The sequence below is a fragment of the Hypanus sabinus genome, chromosome 4 (assembly GCF_030144855.1).
Source record: "Hypanus sabinus isolate sHypSab1 chromosome 4, sHypSab1.hap1, whole genome shotgun sequence".
NCBI lineage: Eukaryota > Metazoa > Chordata > Chondrichthyes > Myliobatiformes > Dasyatidae > Hypanus > Hypanus sabinus.
This window is the reverse complement of record NC_082709.1, coordinates 182,443,380-182,459,050: the sequence shown is the minus strand read 5'-3', so window position 1 is coordinate 182,459,050 and position 15,671 is coordinate 182,443,380. Positions and strand designations below refer to the sequence as shown.

Genomic DNA, 15,671 nt, shown 5'->3' with positions numbered 1-15,671 from the left:
TTAACACTGACATGTATCGTTATATTTGCTGTTTTGTGGCTTAAATTGTGGCTTATTGTAAACTTAAATTTACAATAAGTTAAAAAAAGAAATTCTTTAAAAAATATGTTAAATTGTCTTACCTGCTCTCCTTGATCTGTTGATAATTATTGAATCTATTCATACAGTACTGTGAAAAAGCTTTAGGCACATATACAGTGCCTATAAAAAGTATTTACCCCCACCTCCCTTGGAAATTTTCAGGTTTTATTGTTTTTCAACATTGAATCATAATGGATTTAATCTGACTTTTTTGACACTGATCAAATGAAAAGACTCTCATGTCAAAGTGAAAACAAATTTCTATAAATTGGTATAAATTTATTATAATTATTAAACACAAAATAATTGTTTGCATAATTACTTAACCCTTTCAAGTCAGTAATTAGTAGATGCACCTTGGCAGCAATTATGGCCTTGGGTCTGTGTGGATAGGTCTCTATCAGCTTTGCACATCTGGACACTACAATTTTCCTCCATCCATCTTTATAAAACTGTTTAAGCTCTGCCAGATTGAATGGAGATCATGAGTGAACATCCCTTTGCCAGTCCAGCCATAAATTCTCAATTTGACTGAGGCCTGGACTCTGACTTGGCCACTCCAGGACATTAACTTTGTTGTTTTTAAGCCATTCCTGTGTAGCTTTGGCTTTATGCTTGGGGTAGTTGCCTTGGTGGAAAACAAATCTTCTCCCAAGTTGTAGTTCTTTTGCAGACTGCATCAGGATTTCCCTGTATTTTGCTGCATTCATTTTGCCCTCTACCTTCACAGGCCTTCCAGGGCCTGCTGCAGTGAAGCATCCCCACAACATAAGACCATAAGACCATAAAATATAGGAGCAGGAGTAGGCCATTCAGCCCATCGAGTCTGCTCCACAATTCAAATGGCTGATCCAATTCTTCCAGTCATCCCAACACTCCTTCTCCCCATACCCTTTGATGCCCTGGCTAATCAAGAACCTATCTATCTCTGTCTTAAATGCACCCAATGACTTGGCCTCCAAAGCCACTCATGAAAACAAATTCCACAGATTTACCACCCTCTGACTAAAGTAGTAGCTCCGCACCTCTGTTCTAAATGGACGACCTTCAATCCTGAATTCACGCCCTCTTGTCCTAGACTCCCCTACCATGGGAAATAATTTTGCCATATCTAATCTGTTCACACCTTTTAACATTCAGAATGTTTCTATGAGATCCCCCCCTCATTCTCCTGATCTCCAGGGAATACAACCCAAGAGCCACCAGACGTTCCTCACACGGTAAACCTTTCATTTCCAGAATCATTCTCATCAATCTTCTCGGTCAGTATATCCTTTCTAAATAAGGAGCCCAAAACTGCACACAATTCTCCAAGTGTGGTCTCACAAGAGCCTTATGGAGCCTCAACATCACATCCCTGCTCTTATATTCTAGACCTCTAGAAATGAATGCCAACATTGCATTTGCCTTATTCACCACCAACTCAACCTGGAGGTTAACCTTTAGGGAATCCTGCACAAAGACTCCCAAGTCCCTTAGTATCTCTGTGTTTTGAATTCTCTCTCTATCTAAATAATAGTCTGCCCAATTATTTCTTCCATCAAAGTCTATGACCATACACTTCTCAACATTGTATTTCATTTACCACTTCTTTGCCCATTCCCCTAAACTAGCTAAATTTCTCTGCAGGCTCTCTGTTTCCTCAACACGGCCCGTTTCTCCACCTACCTTTGTATCATCGACAAACTTAGCCACAAATCCATTAATCCCATAGTGCAAATCATTGACATACATTGTAAAAAGCATCGGTCCCTACACTGACCCCTGTGGAACTCCATTGGTAACTGGCAGCCAGCCAGAATAGGATCCCTTTATTCCCACTCTGCTTTCTTCTAATCAACCAATGCTCCACCCATGCTAGTAACTTCCCTGTAATTCCATGGGCGCTTATCTCTCTAAGCAGCCTCCTGTGCAGCACCTTGTCAAAGGCCTTCTGAAAATCCAAGTACACCACATCTACTACATCTCCTTTGTCTACCCTGCTTGTAATTTCCTCAAAAACTTGCAGTGGGTTAGTCAGGCAGGATTTTCCTTTCAGGAAACCATGATGCAGCCACCATCATGCTTGACAGTAGCTATGGTATGCTTTTGATGATGTGTGTGTTTGGCTTATGCCAAACCTAGTGTTTAGCCTGATGGCCAACAAGTTCAATTTTGGTTTCATCAGACCATAGACCCTTCTTCCAGCTGGCTTCAGAGTGTCCTACAAGCCTTCTGGTAAACACTAGCTGAGATTTCATGTGAGTTGTTTTTTCAACAATGGCTTTCACTTTGTGATTCTCCCATTAATCTGCAACTGGTGAAGCACCCGGGCAACATTTTCTATATGCACAGTCTCTCCCATCTCAGCCTCTGAAGCTTGTAACTCCTCCAGAGTTGTCATAGTTCTCTTGGTGGCCTCTCTCACTAGTGCCCTTCTTGCACGGTCACAGTTTTTGAGGACAGCCTGCTCTAAGCAGACTTACAGCCACCATTCAATGTGATCATGGCTGATCATCCACAATCAGTACCCTGTTCCTGACTTCTCCCCATTTCTCTTGACTCTGCTATCTTTAAGAGCTCTATTTAACTCTTTCTTGAAAGCATCCAGAGAATTGGCCTCCACTGCCTTCTGAGGCAGAGCATTCCACAGATCCACAACTCCCTGGTTGAAAAAGTCTTTCCTCAAAAAAACTTTGTGCCAAACTGTAAACAATCCTGGTATGTTTCACATACTGGCAAGAAAGTTGATTCTGGTTCTGATTCTGAAAATGAAAGCAAACTAGTGAGGCAGTGCTCATGGTTCATGGACCATTGAGAAATCTGATGACGGAGGGGAGAAAGCTGTTCCTCAAACACTGAGTGTCTTCAGGCTCCTCTCTGATATCAGTGATGAGAAGAGGGCATGTCCTGGATGATGAGGGTCCTTACTGATGGAAATCCCCCTTCTTGAGGAAGACGTCATGATGGTGGGGAGGCTCATGCCATTGATGGAGGTCAGTGAGTTTGCAGCCCTCTGCAGCTTTTTCTGATCCTGCATATTGGCTCTTGTTTACTAGAAAGGTGATGCAGCCAGCCAGAAAGCTCTCCACACTGCCAGACCTTTCCTGGACACTCCCAACTCTTTGAATTTCACCCCTTCCACTCCCGGTCACTGGCAGCTGTTCAATGTAGTCATATGGCCACTGTTCTCCCCCATGGCCAGTGCTTGAGTTTCAGTTGCAGATTGCATCAGCCAAACTTACACCTGTGGTCCTGAAACAGTATCCCAAGCAGCTAATGAGGTAGGTCCATCTAATATAGTGTTGGTCCAGGCCTGAAACAGATGGGAAGCTCTGTACATTCTGTGTAAGTCAATGGGTAAACATTTTGAGGACTTTGTAGTGCAGCCATTGAAAAGGCTCTGTGGGGAAGGACAACAATTCCATTAACTCACATGGAGGGACTAAGTCCAGTGGAGAAGCCCCTTAAAGAGTGAAAGGGTGTATCACCCCAGGGAGTCACATAGGCTGAGAGGGAAAATGGATCAGCCATGATGAAATGATGAAGCAGATTCAATGGGTCAAATGGCCTAATTCTGCTCCTATATTTTAGGATGTTATAGCCACAGAGTTCTTCTGAGCATTGTGGACACTGGAATGTGTGGCTGCCCCCAGCGCATCCTTAGGTTGTGTTGCTTCTTAATTTAACTGACATAATTCCATGTATGTTTCAATGTAAGTGCGATAAATAAATTAAACTTGAATCTGAATATGCATATACAGTAAGAAAACAGGCTATTCGGCCCTAGTGGTTCACGCTGTCCAAGATCTCTGAGCCAAATTCATCCCATTTGCCTGCGTTATCCACGTTCCTGTCCGACTGTCTTTTAAATTGTTATCATGCGTGCCTCCGGCATCTCGTTCCTTGTACACACTCTGTGCAATGAAGTTGCCCCTCAAGTTCCTGCTTAATCCTTCCCCTCTTTGTTTTGTATTTAATATTTCAGTTATATCTGAGTACGGCATATGGGGCGTAGTGGTTAGCACAAAGCTTTACAGCAGAGGCAACCCACAGCTGCCTGTAAGGAGCCTGTACGTTCTCCCCATCACCACGTGTGTTTTCTCTGGGTTCTCCGGTTTCCTTCCACAGTCCAAAGACAAAGGTTATTTAGTCGTATATTGTTCCGTGATTAGGCTGGGCAGCAAGGCTCAAAGGGCCGGAAGGGCCTATTCTGCGCCGTGTCTCAATAAATAAATAAATATATTGGTTGATTAAGTTTTCCTGTTTGTGAAATAATTTATTACAGATTATATGTATAAGTATGGTAATTGCATACGTCATCACGCTACCATGTGATACGTGTGTGCCTCACTTAAAGTAAAGATGAAGTTACCCTGTGTTTTCTTTTGAATTACTTTAATGTTTTGAAGTTGCAGAATATAACATTCTTACCTTAAACCTGTGTCCTCTGTTCCTTGATTGTTTCCATACTGTATAAGTCTATTCAGATTCAGATTCAGATTCATTTATTTATCACATTTACATTGAGACATGAATTGAAATATGTCATTTACGTTAACAACCAGCACAACCTAAACCTGAAGAAGCCCTATATAGAGTCATTGAGTTCCATGGTGCAGAAACAGGCTCATCGGTCCATTACGTTTGTGCCAAACTATTATTTTGTGGCCATAGTCCTCCAGTAGTGACACAGTATTGTAGCAATTGCTGCAACACTATTACAGCTCGGAGCGTTCCAGAGTTGGGATTTCAATTCCGGTGCCATTCTGTAAGGAGTCTCTGTAATCCTCCCCATGGGATGTGTGGTTTTTCTCTGGCCCCTCTGGTTTCCTCCCACGCTCCAAAGATAGGAAAACATAAACACATAGAAAAACTACAACACAATACAGGCCCTTCGCCCACAGTGCTCCGGGAAGCAGTACTGCTGCATAAAAGCCAGGACCAACAGGCTCCGGGACAGCTTCTTCCACCAGGCCACCAGACTGATGAACTCACACTAACTTGAGCGTACTCTTTATTACATTGGCTGCTCTAGTTATTATAAATTATTATACATTACTATGATACCACATTGCACATTTAGATGGAGACGTAACGGAAGGATTTTTACTCCTCATGTATGTGAAGGATGTAAGAAATAAAGTCAATTCAATTCAATACTTTAGAAATTACTAGGCTTACCCATAGCCCTCGATTTTTCTAAGCTCCATGTATCTATCCATGAGTTTCCTGAAAGACCCTATTGTATCCACCTCCATCACCGTCACCAGCAACCCATTCCAAGCACTCACCACTCTCTGCATAAAAAACTTACCCCTGACATCTCCTCTGTACCTACTTCTAAGCACATTAAAACTCTGCCCTCTCATGTTAGTCACTTCAGCTCTAGGAAAAAGCCTCTGACTATGAGAAGGCCTCTGGGGATGAGAAGGCCTTGGCATGTAGGATTATGGAGAACCCCAAGGCATTCTATGTGTATGTGAAGAATAGGAGGATGACGAGAACGAAGGTGGGACCGCTAAAGGATAAAGAGGGCAACATGTGTCTGGAGGCAGAGGAGGTTGGGGAGGTCCTAAATGAATACTTTGTTTCAGTATGCACAAGTGAAAAGGATCTTGATCAGGATGAGGTCGAAGTAGAGCGGGCCTGTGTGCTGGACAATGTGGAGATTAAGGAAGAAGAAGTGCTGGATTTTCTTAAAAACATTAAGATTGCTGAATCCCCAGGGCCGGACATGATACACCCCAGGTTGTTGTGGGAATTGAGAGGAGAGATCGCAGGAGCATTAGCTATGATCTTTGAATCCTCTTTGGTTGCAGGGGACGTGCCGGAGGACTGGAGAATGGCAAATGTAGTTCCCTTGTTTAAAAAAGGTAATAGGGAGAAACCCGGGAACTATAGACCGGTGAGTCTTACGTCGGTGGTATGCAAACTACTGGAAAGGATTCTTAAGGATAGGATCTACGAGCATTTGGAGAAGTACAGTCTACTCATGGATAGTCAACATGGCTTTGTGAAGGGAAGATCGTGCCTCGCGAGCCTGATTGAGTTTTTTGAAGATGTAAAAAAAAATTGATGAGGGTAGGGCAGTGGATGTGGTCCACATGGACTTTAGCAAAGCATTTGACGAGGTCCCCCACAAGAGACTCATCCAGAAAGTCATGAGGCATGGGATCAGTGGAACCTTGGCTGTTTGGATAAAAAAATTGGCTTAAAGGAAGAAAGCAGAGGGTAGTTGTAGGAAGGAAAGTATTCTGCCTGGATGTTGGTGACTAGTGGAGTGCTGTAGGGATCTGTCCTGGACCCCTGCTTTTTGTGATTCTTATAAATGACCTGGATGTAGAGGCAGAGGATGGGTGAGTAAGTTTGCGGATGACACGAAGATTGGAGGAGTTGTGGATGGAGCTGTAGGTGGTCGAAGGTTACAAGAGGATATAGACAGGCTGCAGAGTTGTGCAGAAAAATGGCAGATGGAGTTCAATCCGGCCAAGTGTGAGGTGATGCATTTTGGAAGGACAAACCAGAAGACTGAATACAGGATTAATGGTCAGTTACCTAAGAGTATGGATGAACAAAGGGACCTTGGGGTTCAAGTCCATACATCCCTCAAAGTCGCTGCACAGGTTGATAGGGTGGTTAAGAAGGCCTATGGGATGCTAGTCTTCATTAACAAGGGGAATTGAGTTCAAGGGTAGAGAGGTCCTGTTGCAACTCTACAAATCTCTGGTGAGACTGCACTTAGAGTATTGTGTTCAATTCTGGGCACCTCATTATAGGAAGGATGTGGAAGCTATGGAGAGGGTGCAGAGGAGATTTACCAGGATATTGCCTGGTTTGGAGAACAAGTCTTATGAAGCAAGGCTAGCAGAGCTGGGACTTTTCTCTTTGGAGCGTAGAAGAATGAGAGGGGACTTGATAGAGGTCTACAAGGTTATGAGAGGCATAGATAGGGTGGACAGTCAGTACCTGTTTCCCAGGGCACCAATAGCAAACACCAGAGGGCATATGTACAAAATTAAGGGAGGGAAGTTTAGGGGAGATATCGGGGTAAGTTTTTTTACACAGAGGGTTGTGAGTGCCTGGAATGACTTGCCAGCGATGGTGGTGGAGGCTAAAACATTAGGAATATTTAAGATCCTCTTGGACAGGCAAATGGATGAAAGAAAAATGGAGGGTTATGGAGTAGTGTGGGTTTAGTACTTTTTTTAAGGATTATATTGGTCAGCATAACATGGAGGGCTGAAGGGCCTGTACTGCACTGTAGTGTTCTATGGGTCTGTGGTTATCCACATGATCAATGCCTCTCATCATCTTGTACACCTCTATCAGGTCAGCTCTCATGCTCCATTGTTCCAAGGAGAAAAGGTCAAGATGTACCAGGCTGGTTAATATGTCAGTGTAAATTGTCCCATTTTCAGAATAGGGTTTATCAGGGTTGTCGGCGATTGATGGGGCAGTGTGGTTCAAAGAACTGAAAGGGCCTTCTCAGTGTTGCATTGCTAAAATTTTTTTAAAAGCTTCTCCATCCATATGCCTGTCCAAATTACTTACAAATGTTGAAATCAAACCTGCATACAACAGTTCTGCTGGCAGTTTGTTCCTCACTCTCACCACATTGTGAGTGAAGTCATCCTCCCTTTAAATATTTCACCATTCACCCTAAACCTCCAACCTCTAGCTATAGGGCTGTGTTCTTTAGTTCCTCTAGTTCTAAGCACTTCCTGATTTTAGAAAATAGAGCTGTGTTCTCCAAGTCCTCCAGTTCTAAGCACTTCCTGATTTTACACAACTACTCTATGTAAGGTTACTCTTTGGATTCTTACACTTAAAAGTAAAAGAGTAATCTGTTCATCCCTGTAATTGATCTCCTTGAGTCCTGACTACAACCTCATAAATCTTTTATGCGTTTCTTCCAGTTTAGTAACATTGTCCCCACAGCAAAATGAACACAATGTACACTCACCATTCACCTAACTTAAAGCCTCAACCTTACCTGTGATCTGAATACTGTCCAGGTCTACTCGAAAGTTTCCCAGAAATGACCCCTCATTTGCATTGATGGTTGCCACCATCTCGTTCCTTACAGTGGTGTTTGACACAGCGGTGGCGAAGTAGAGCTCGAAAAATGCAACTACACTGCCATTCCTGGAAAAAAAACACAACCAAGGCTGAAATATAGTCCCTGTCTTGTCTTCCTTATAGCTGCATCAATATGATGGGACCAGGTTATACCCTCAGAGATCTTGACACCCAGAAACTTGGAATTGCTCACTGCCTCCATTTCTGATCCCTCTGTGAGGATTGGAATGTGTTTGCTTCTATTACCCTTCCTGAAGTCCACAATCATCTCTTTGCTCTTACTGACATTGACTGCAATATTATTGCTGCGACACCACTCAAGTAGCTGGTATATCTCACTCCTGTACGCACTCTCATCTTCACCTGAAATTCTACCAACAATGGTTGTATCATCAGCAAATTTATTGATGGTACTTGAGCTATTCCTAGCCACACAGTCATGGGTATAGAGAGAGTAGATGAATGGGCTAAACATGCACACCTGAGGTGCACCAGTGTTGATTGTCAATGTGGAGGAGATATTATCACCAATTCACACAGATTGTGGTCTTCCAGATAGGAAGACAAGGATCCATTTGCAGAGGGGATACAGAAGCCCAGGTTCTGTAGCTTATCGATCAGGACTGTGGGAGTGATAGTGTTAAACGCTGAGCTATAGTCAATGAACCACATCCTGACATAGGTGTTTGTATTGTCCAGGTGACCTAAGGCCCTGTGAAGAACAAATGAGATTGTGTCTGCTGTAGATCTACTGTGGTGATAAAGCAAATTGCACTGGGTGCAGGTCCTTCCTGAGGCAGAAGTTCATTTTAGCTGTGACCAAACTGTCAAAGCATTTCGTCACCGTAGATGAGAGTATGTCACCATATACTACCCTGACATCCATTTCCTTGCAGGCATTCACAGTAGAAAAATAAAAACAATGGAATCAATGAAAAACTACTCACTAACAAAGACAGTCAATCAATGTACATAGAAGATGAACTGTGTAAATAATAATTATTAAAAAACAAACAAAAAATTGTACTGTGAGTTGTAGAGTCCTTGTGAGTCCATAGGTTGTGGAATTAATTCAGTGTTCAACTGAGTGAGGTTATCTTCTCTGATTCAGGAACCTGACAGATGAGGAGTAAAAACTGTTCCTGAAACTGGTAGGGTGGAATCTAAGGCTCCTGTACCTCCTGCCCAATGGCAACTGTAAGACGAGAGCGTGGCCTGGATGGTGGTGGTCCTTGATGATGGATACTGCTCCCTCATGGCAGGGCTTCTTATTGGTCTGCTCTATGGTAGGGAGGACATAGCAAGCAAACTCCGTGGAGGGATAACAGACAATTTGCTGGAGGAACCCTATGGGTTAACCAGCAGTACTGAGACGAATGAATCATGGAATATTCAGGTCAAAACCCTGCACCTATGGGCAGATAAAAAGGATTAGCTTTTTTAAGCAAATGAGCTTTGCCCAAAACTGGAATAATTTTGATTATAATCCATTTCAAACAAATGTATATAAAAGAGAATGGAGGTTATAACAAAACTAAAGGTCAGGAGGGTGGTGGGAAGTTAAATTAAATGAGAGGAGGTGTAGTGATGGGAAGCAGAAGATAAAAATAGGATATTGTGAACTAGTTCATTACAAACAATGGCCTTCGCTAAATTATCATCAGCAATATGTCTATAAGCAGTGCCTCAGGTATTGCTATTGAGCTGAGTGTTGAGGCAGGAAAGCTGTGAGAGAGGGTAAAGGAAGGGTAAGGTGCTATTCACTGAGTCTGCCCAAGAACTCACCGAAACTCCAGAATCTCACAGTTTTTGTACTGATCTTGGAGTTGTCCCAGCATATACATTTCCTGGAGCTAGAGAAACAAACAATCACCTTGTCAACACGAGTGAATCTGCAGATGCTGGAAATAAATAAAAACACAAAATACTGACAGAACTCAGCAGGCCAGACAAAATCCATGGAAGGAGGTAGTGACGGCGTTTCAGGCCGAACCCCTTCATCACGAGTGAAGTAACATGGGATGGTCGGGGAGGGGGGGGGGAGAGATAAGAAGTGGGGGGAGGGATAAGCTGGGAAGTGATAGGCTGGAGGGAAATCGGCTAGAGGGAAGGTGGAGAATTATGGGAAATAAAAGAGAAAGAAAGTTAGGGCTGGGGGGAGATTATAGTGGGGGGGAGAAAGAGAGAGAAAGGCAACCAGACTAAAATATTAGATAGGGATGGGGTAAGGGTGGGGGGAGGACAGGGGTATCAATGGAGGAAATCACTGTGTCAGCTGATTTCATCGGCATTCAGTTCCTGCATGGAGTATGCTGGAAAATTGTGTATAAGCATTCTATATCTATTTAATCACTAGTGTGAACACGGCTTTGGGAAGGGGGAAGGGTAGGCTAAGGAGAAAATGAGCAGTTTTATCTGAATCATAAGGCAGGCATATTTAAAGGGAACCTGAGGGGAAAACTCTTTCCTTAGAGGGTGATAAGAGTATGGAATTAGCTGCCAACAGAAGTGGTGGATGCAGGTTTGAGTTCAACATTTAAGAGAAATTTGGATAGGTACACGGTTGGGAGGGGAATGGAGGGCTATGGACCCAGTACAGGTCGATGGGAGTAGGTAATATAATAGTTCAACATGGAGTAGATGGGCTGAAGAGCCTGTTCCTGTGCTATAGTACTGTACTCAATTACTCTATGGCTTTTCAGTTCTACCAACGTTTGACAAATAAAACCAAAAACACAAGAAATTCTGCAGATGCTGGTAATCCAAAGCACCACACAAAAATGGCTGGAGGAACTCAGCAGGTTAGGCAGCATCTATGGACATAAACAGAAAGTTGACATTTCAGGCCAAGGCCTTTCTTCAGGACTGGAAAGGAAGTGGGGAGACAACAAAAAATGATGGGCGAGGGGCGGGAAGATGCAGTAGCTAGAGAGTGATAGCTGAAGCCAGGTGGGTAGGAAAGGTAAAGGGCTGGAGAAGAAGAAATTTGATAAGAGAGGAGAGTGGACCATAGGAGAAAGAGAAGGAGGGGACCCAGGGGGAAATGATAGGTAAGTGAGAAGAGGTAAGAGGCCAAAGTGGGGGAATACAAGAAGAGGGGAGGGTGAGGGGAATTTTTTTTTAACTGGAAGGAGAAATAGATATTCATGCCCTCAGCTTGGAGGCTACCTAGACAGAATATAAGGTGTTACTCCTCATACCTGAGGGCGGTCACATCGTGGCACAAAAGGAGGCCATGGACCGACATAAAACCAAAGTTCACCCAATCTATTTGTAACACCCCAGAGTCACGAAAGACAAGCAAGATGGAATTGCTGACTAATTATGCCAAATTACCATTATTGATTTCATCCAGGTGCCCCATTAGAACAGAGTTTTAGGAACCAAAAGTCCAAAGGTTACTGTTCCTGCCAGAATGAGTCATTTCTCAGGTACTTGCACTGATACTTGTCCTAATATTCAAGCACAAGGTCGTTTCTCTCAGCAAAGCACTATCAAAGTCAATGTAACTTGGATTAACCATGTTTGAAATCACTTCCAGTTTAAATCACGGCAATCATGGAACCTGACTGGACACATGCTTATAGCAAGCATCCAATATGTAGAAGTCCCTGAGCCCACTGGAGACTAAAGACCTGGAGGCGGCCTGTACTGGGGATGGAGGACTATTTGTATGTCTGAGTGGGGAAGGGGCATGTTTTGCTGTTGTTGTGTCATGTTGGTGCTTGTGTTCTTCTGAACATTGTGGTCATGCTAAGTTGGCACTGGAATGTGTGGTGTTGGCCATTGAAGCAAACGGCACCTTTCAATGTAAATTTAAATAATTAGATCGAAATCTGAATCTGCCAGCCCAAAACAATACCCTTGTGAGAGTCTCCCAGGATGGTGTCATTCCCCTTTGCAACACTCCACTGGGAATGCCGTATGGCAGTAAGCTAGGTCACCCAACACAAATCAAATATTCCTAGTTCAAATCCAGCCATTTGCATCCTCTAATGTTCTGTTCACTGTCAACACTAGGTTCCACATGATCAAAGTCTCTTCTCTGAATCCCCACTAAACCTTACAATGAACACAACCGAGAGGCATTGAAAGAGGAATCACACATACCAAATTTGTGATATCAAATGCGAGAGCCTTGAATTGGAGTGATGATTTGTTCTGTAACTGAGCTGTGTACAAGGCTCCTTGAGTTATCTTGAAGGAGCCTCTTAGAATATGAGAAGTCTGGTTGATTGTGTTGTGGTGGTCTGCAGAATAAAGGAAAATCAAAGAATCATAAACAAGTTTAATATCACATGCATTTGTCGTGAAATTTGTTGGCACTTTTCATTCTTATTGAGAGGCACAGCATGGAGCAGGCTCTCACTGGCACCTTGAGTCATTATGCCCAGCAAACTCCAATTTAACTATAGTTAATCACAGAACAATTTACAATGACCAATTAACCTATTAACCCGTATATCTTTGGACTGTGGGAGGCAATTGGAGCACACTGAGGAAATCCACACCTTCCACATAGAGGACTTGCAAGCTTCTTACGGGATTGAAGTCTGATTTCCAATGCCCAAGCTGTAATAGCATCATGCTTAGAAACTATAAACTGCAATAAGAGGTATATATTAAAAATTAAATAAGTCATGCAAATAGAAAGCAAAAGTAAATAGTGAGGTAGTGTTTGTGGGTTCATTGTGTATTCAAAAATCTGATGGCAGAGGGAAAATGTTGTTGCTGAAATATAGAGTGTGTGCCTTCAGGATCCTGTACCTCCTCCTTGATGTTAGCAATGAGAATACTGCACATCCTGGGTGATCAGCAACCTTAACAATGGATGCTACCTTCTTGAGTTATCACCTTTCGAAGGTGTCCTTGTTGCTGAGGAGGCTAGTGCTCTTGATGGAGCTGGTTGAGTTTGCAACTTTCTGCAGCTTTTTCTGATCCTGTGCAATGGCTCCTTCATACCAGATGGTGATGTAACCAGTTCGAATGGTCTCCATGGAACACTCGTAGACATTTGTGAGTACCTTTGGTGACATACCAAATCTCCTCAAACTCCCAATGAAATATAGCCGCTTTCATACCTTCTTTGTAATTTCATCAACATGTAGTGTTCAGAAATGTTAACGCCCAAGAACTTAAAACTGCTCAGCTGATTCCTCAATGAGAACTGGTTAGTGTTCTTTCAAATGAAGTCCATTATCAATTCCTTGGTCCAATACCACAAGGAAATGGTTAAATGCATTCAAAGGTCAGCTTTATTTTTCACACGTACATCGAAACGTGTAGTGCAATTTGCATCAGATCAAATCAGCAAGTACTGGTGGTGGGCCACAAGTGTACTAACCCTGATCATATGTCTTTGGAACGTGGGTAGCATCACAGTTAGCACAATCGTCTTGCAGCGCCAGCGATCACCAAATGAGGTTTGATTCCCACTGCTTCTGTAGGCAGTTTGTACACTCTCTCCATGACTGCATATCTCCCTACTTTGCAAAGACTTACGGTTCGGGTTGGCGTGTTGTGGGATGCTGCACCGTAGACTGAGATGTCCTCGGACTGTAATGGCCATTCAGCCAGAAATGACACATTTCAGTAACAAGAGAAAATCTGCAGATGCTGGAAATCTAAGCAACACAAACAAAATGCTGGTGGTCACTGCAAGTTAGAATTTAAAATTTACTTAAAATCTTACATCCATCCCACAACATGAGGGAGTAAAAATCTTTGCATTGTTTCTCCATTGCAATATACAGACAAGGGAATTTAGAAGTCTAATGGCTTGTTGAAAGAAGCTGTCCTGTAGCCTGCTGGTCCTGGCTTTAATGCTGCGGTAGTGTTTGCCAGACAGAAGCAGCTGAAACAGTTTATGGTTGGGGTGACTGGCGTCCCCAATGAGCTTCCAGGCCTTCATTCTGCACCTGCTGCTATAAATTTACTCAGTGGAGGGAAGTTCACATCCACAGATGCACTGGGCTGACCGTACACTCTCTGAAGTGTCCAGCAATGAAGGTTGGTGCAGTTCCTGAACCATGCGGTGATACAGCCAAGAAAGTATGTTCTCAGTGGTGCCCCTGTACTAGGTCTTGAGGATTTGAATCATCGGTAATGTGTATACTGAGGTACTTAAAATTACTCACCCTCTCAACTGCAGACCCATTGATTTGAGTGAGCTGAGCCTGTCTCCATTCCTCCTGTAATCCACAATCAGCTCTTTTTTTTTGGACATTGAGGGAGAGGTTGTTATCCTGGCACCATTGTGTCAGGGTGTCAACCTCTCCTCTGTAGGCTGTCTCATCACCACTAGAAATTAGGCTGATCAAAGTTGTGTCATTTGCAAATTTAATCAGCAGATTGGAGCTATGTGTGGCAGTGCAGCTGTGGGTGTAAATGGAGTAGAGAAGGAGACTCAGGACACAACCCTGGGGGAACCTGTGTTCAGGAGCAGAGGAGCAGAGGTGAGGGAGCCCATCCTTGCCACCTAATGGCAATCTGATAAGTACAAGGTGAGGTGTAGGCCGAGGTCTCTGAGCTTGCTGTCAAGTCTGGAGGGAATTGTGGTGTTGTAGACCATGAACAGCTTTCTAATATATGCATCCCTCTTCTCTAGGTAAGTGAGGATGCTGTGTAGTGCTGTGGCAATGGTATCATTGGTAGACCGGTACTATTGGTAGGCGAATCGTAGAGGGTCCATTGCGGGTGGTAGCTTGCTGCAGATATAGTCTTTAACCAGCCTCTCAAAGCATTTGCTTATAATTGTTGTGAGTGCGACAGGGTACCTGGCCTGCTACCTTGGTTCTCTTAGGTGCAGAGACAATGACAGACAATTTAAAACAGGAGGGCACTACACGCAGGCAGAGGGAGAGATTAAAAATGTCTATAAACACACCAGACAGCTGTTCAGCACACACTTTGAGGACCCGCCCTGGGATCCCGTCCGGCCCCACTGCCTTCTGGCTGTTGGCACGTCGGAATGTTCTATGTACCTCAGCCTCGGAGATGACCAAGGTGCAGGTCTCGTCGGCAGCTCTCCTCGGGGGTTTAATCCTATCAACCTTGAATCGGGCGTAAAAAACATTTAGCTTGTCCAGGAGCGAGGCGGCAATGCTGGCAGTACTGCCACGTTTCCTCTTGAAGTTTGCGCTGGTGTGCAGACCTTGCCATAAGCTGCGTGTGTCATTGTCGCAGAGTTGTGACTGGATTCTGTCCCTGTCTTGCCATTTTGCCACCATGATAGTTCTATGTAAACCACAGGGGCTTCTCTTGAGCTCCTGTAGAGGTGAAAGCTTTACCCCTTGCGCTGAATCCAAGGCGTCTGGTTTGGGTAGAACCGAGCTTTTGGGGAACAGTATCTTCAACGCACCTCCAAATGAAGCTTGTGGCCACTTCTGTGTACTCGGAGATGTTTTCAGCTCGAAATACCCCCCAGGTGATGCTATCAAAGCAGCCTTGTAAAGCTGAGTCCGATTGGTTGGACCAGCAGCGGATGGTTTTCACTATGGCCGCCTCACGCTTCAATTTCTGCCTGTAGG

The 15,671-nt window shown here is 43.7% G+C and overlaps 1 protein-coding gene across 1 annotated transcript in view; it reads right to left on the bottom strand.

Moving 5' to 3' along the window:
- tmprss15 (transmembrane serine protease 15) overlaps positions 1–15,371 on the bottom strand; it is a 93,203-nt gene extending 77,832 nt beyond the window's left edge. Inside the window, exons 1-4 of the mRNA XM_059966036.1 lie at positions 15,029–15,371; positions 12,253–12,392; positions 9,928–9,995; positions 8,057–8,208 (exon numbers count right to left, since the gene is read on the bottom strand). Coding sequence (XP_059822019.1) covers positions 8,057–8,208; positions 9,928–9,995; positions 12,253–12,392; positions 15,029–15,371 — 703 coding nt within the window. The remainder of the gene's footprint in view (positions 1–8,056; positions 8,209–9,927; positions 9,996–12,252; positions 12,393–15,028) is intronic.
- Between the last annotated feature and the right edge of the window lie 300 nt (positions 15,372–15,671).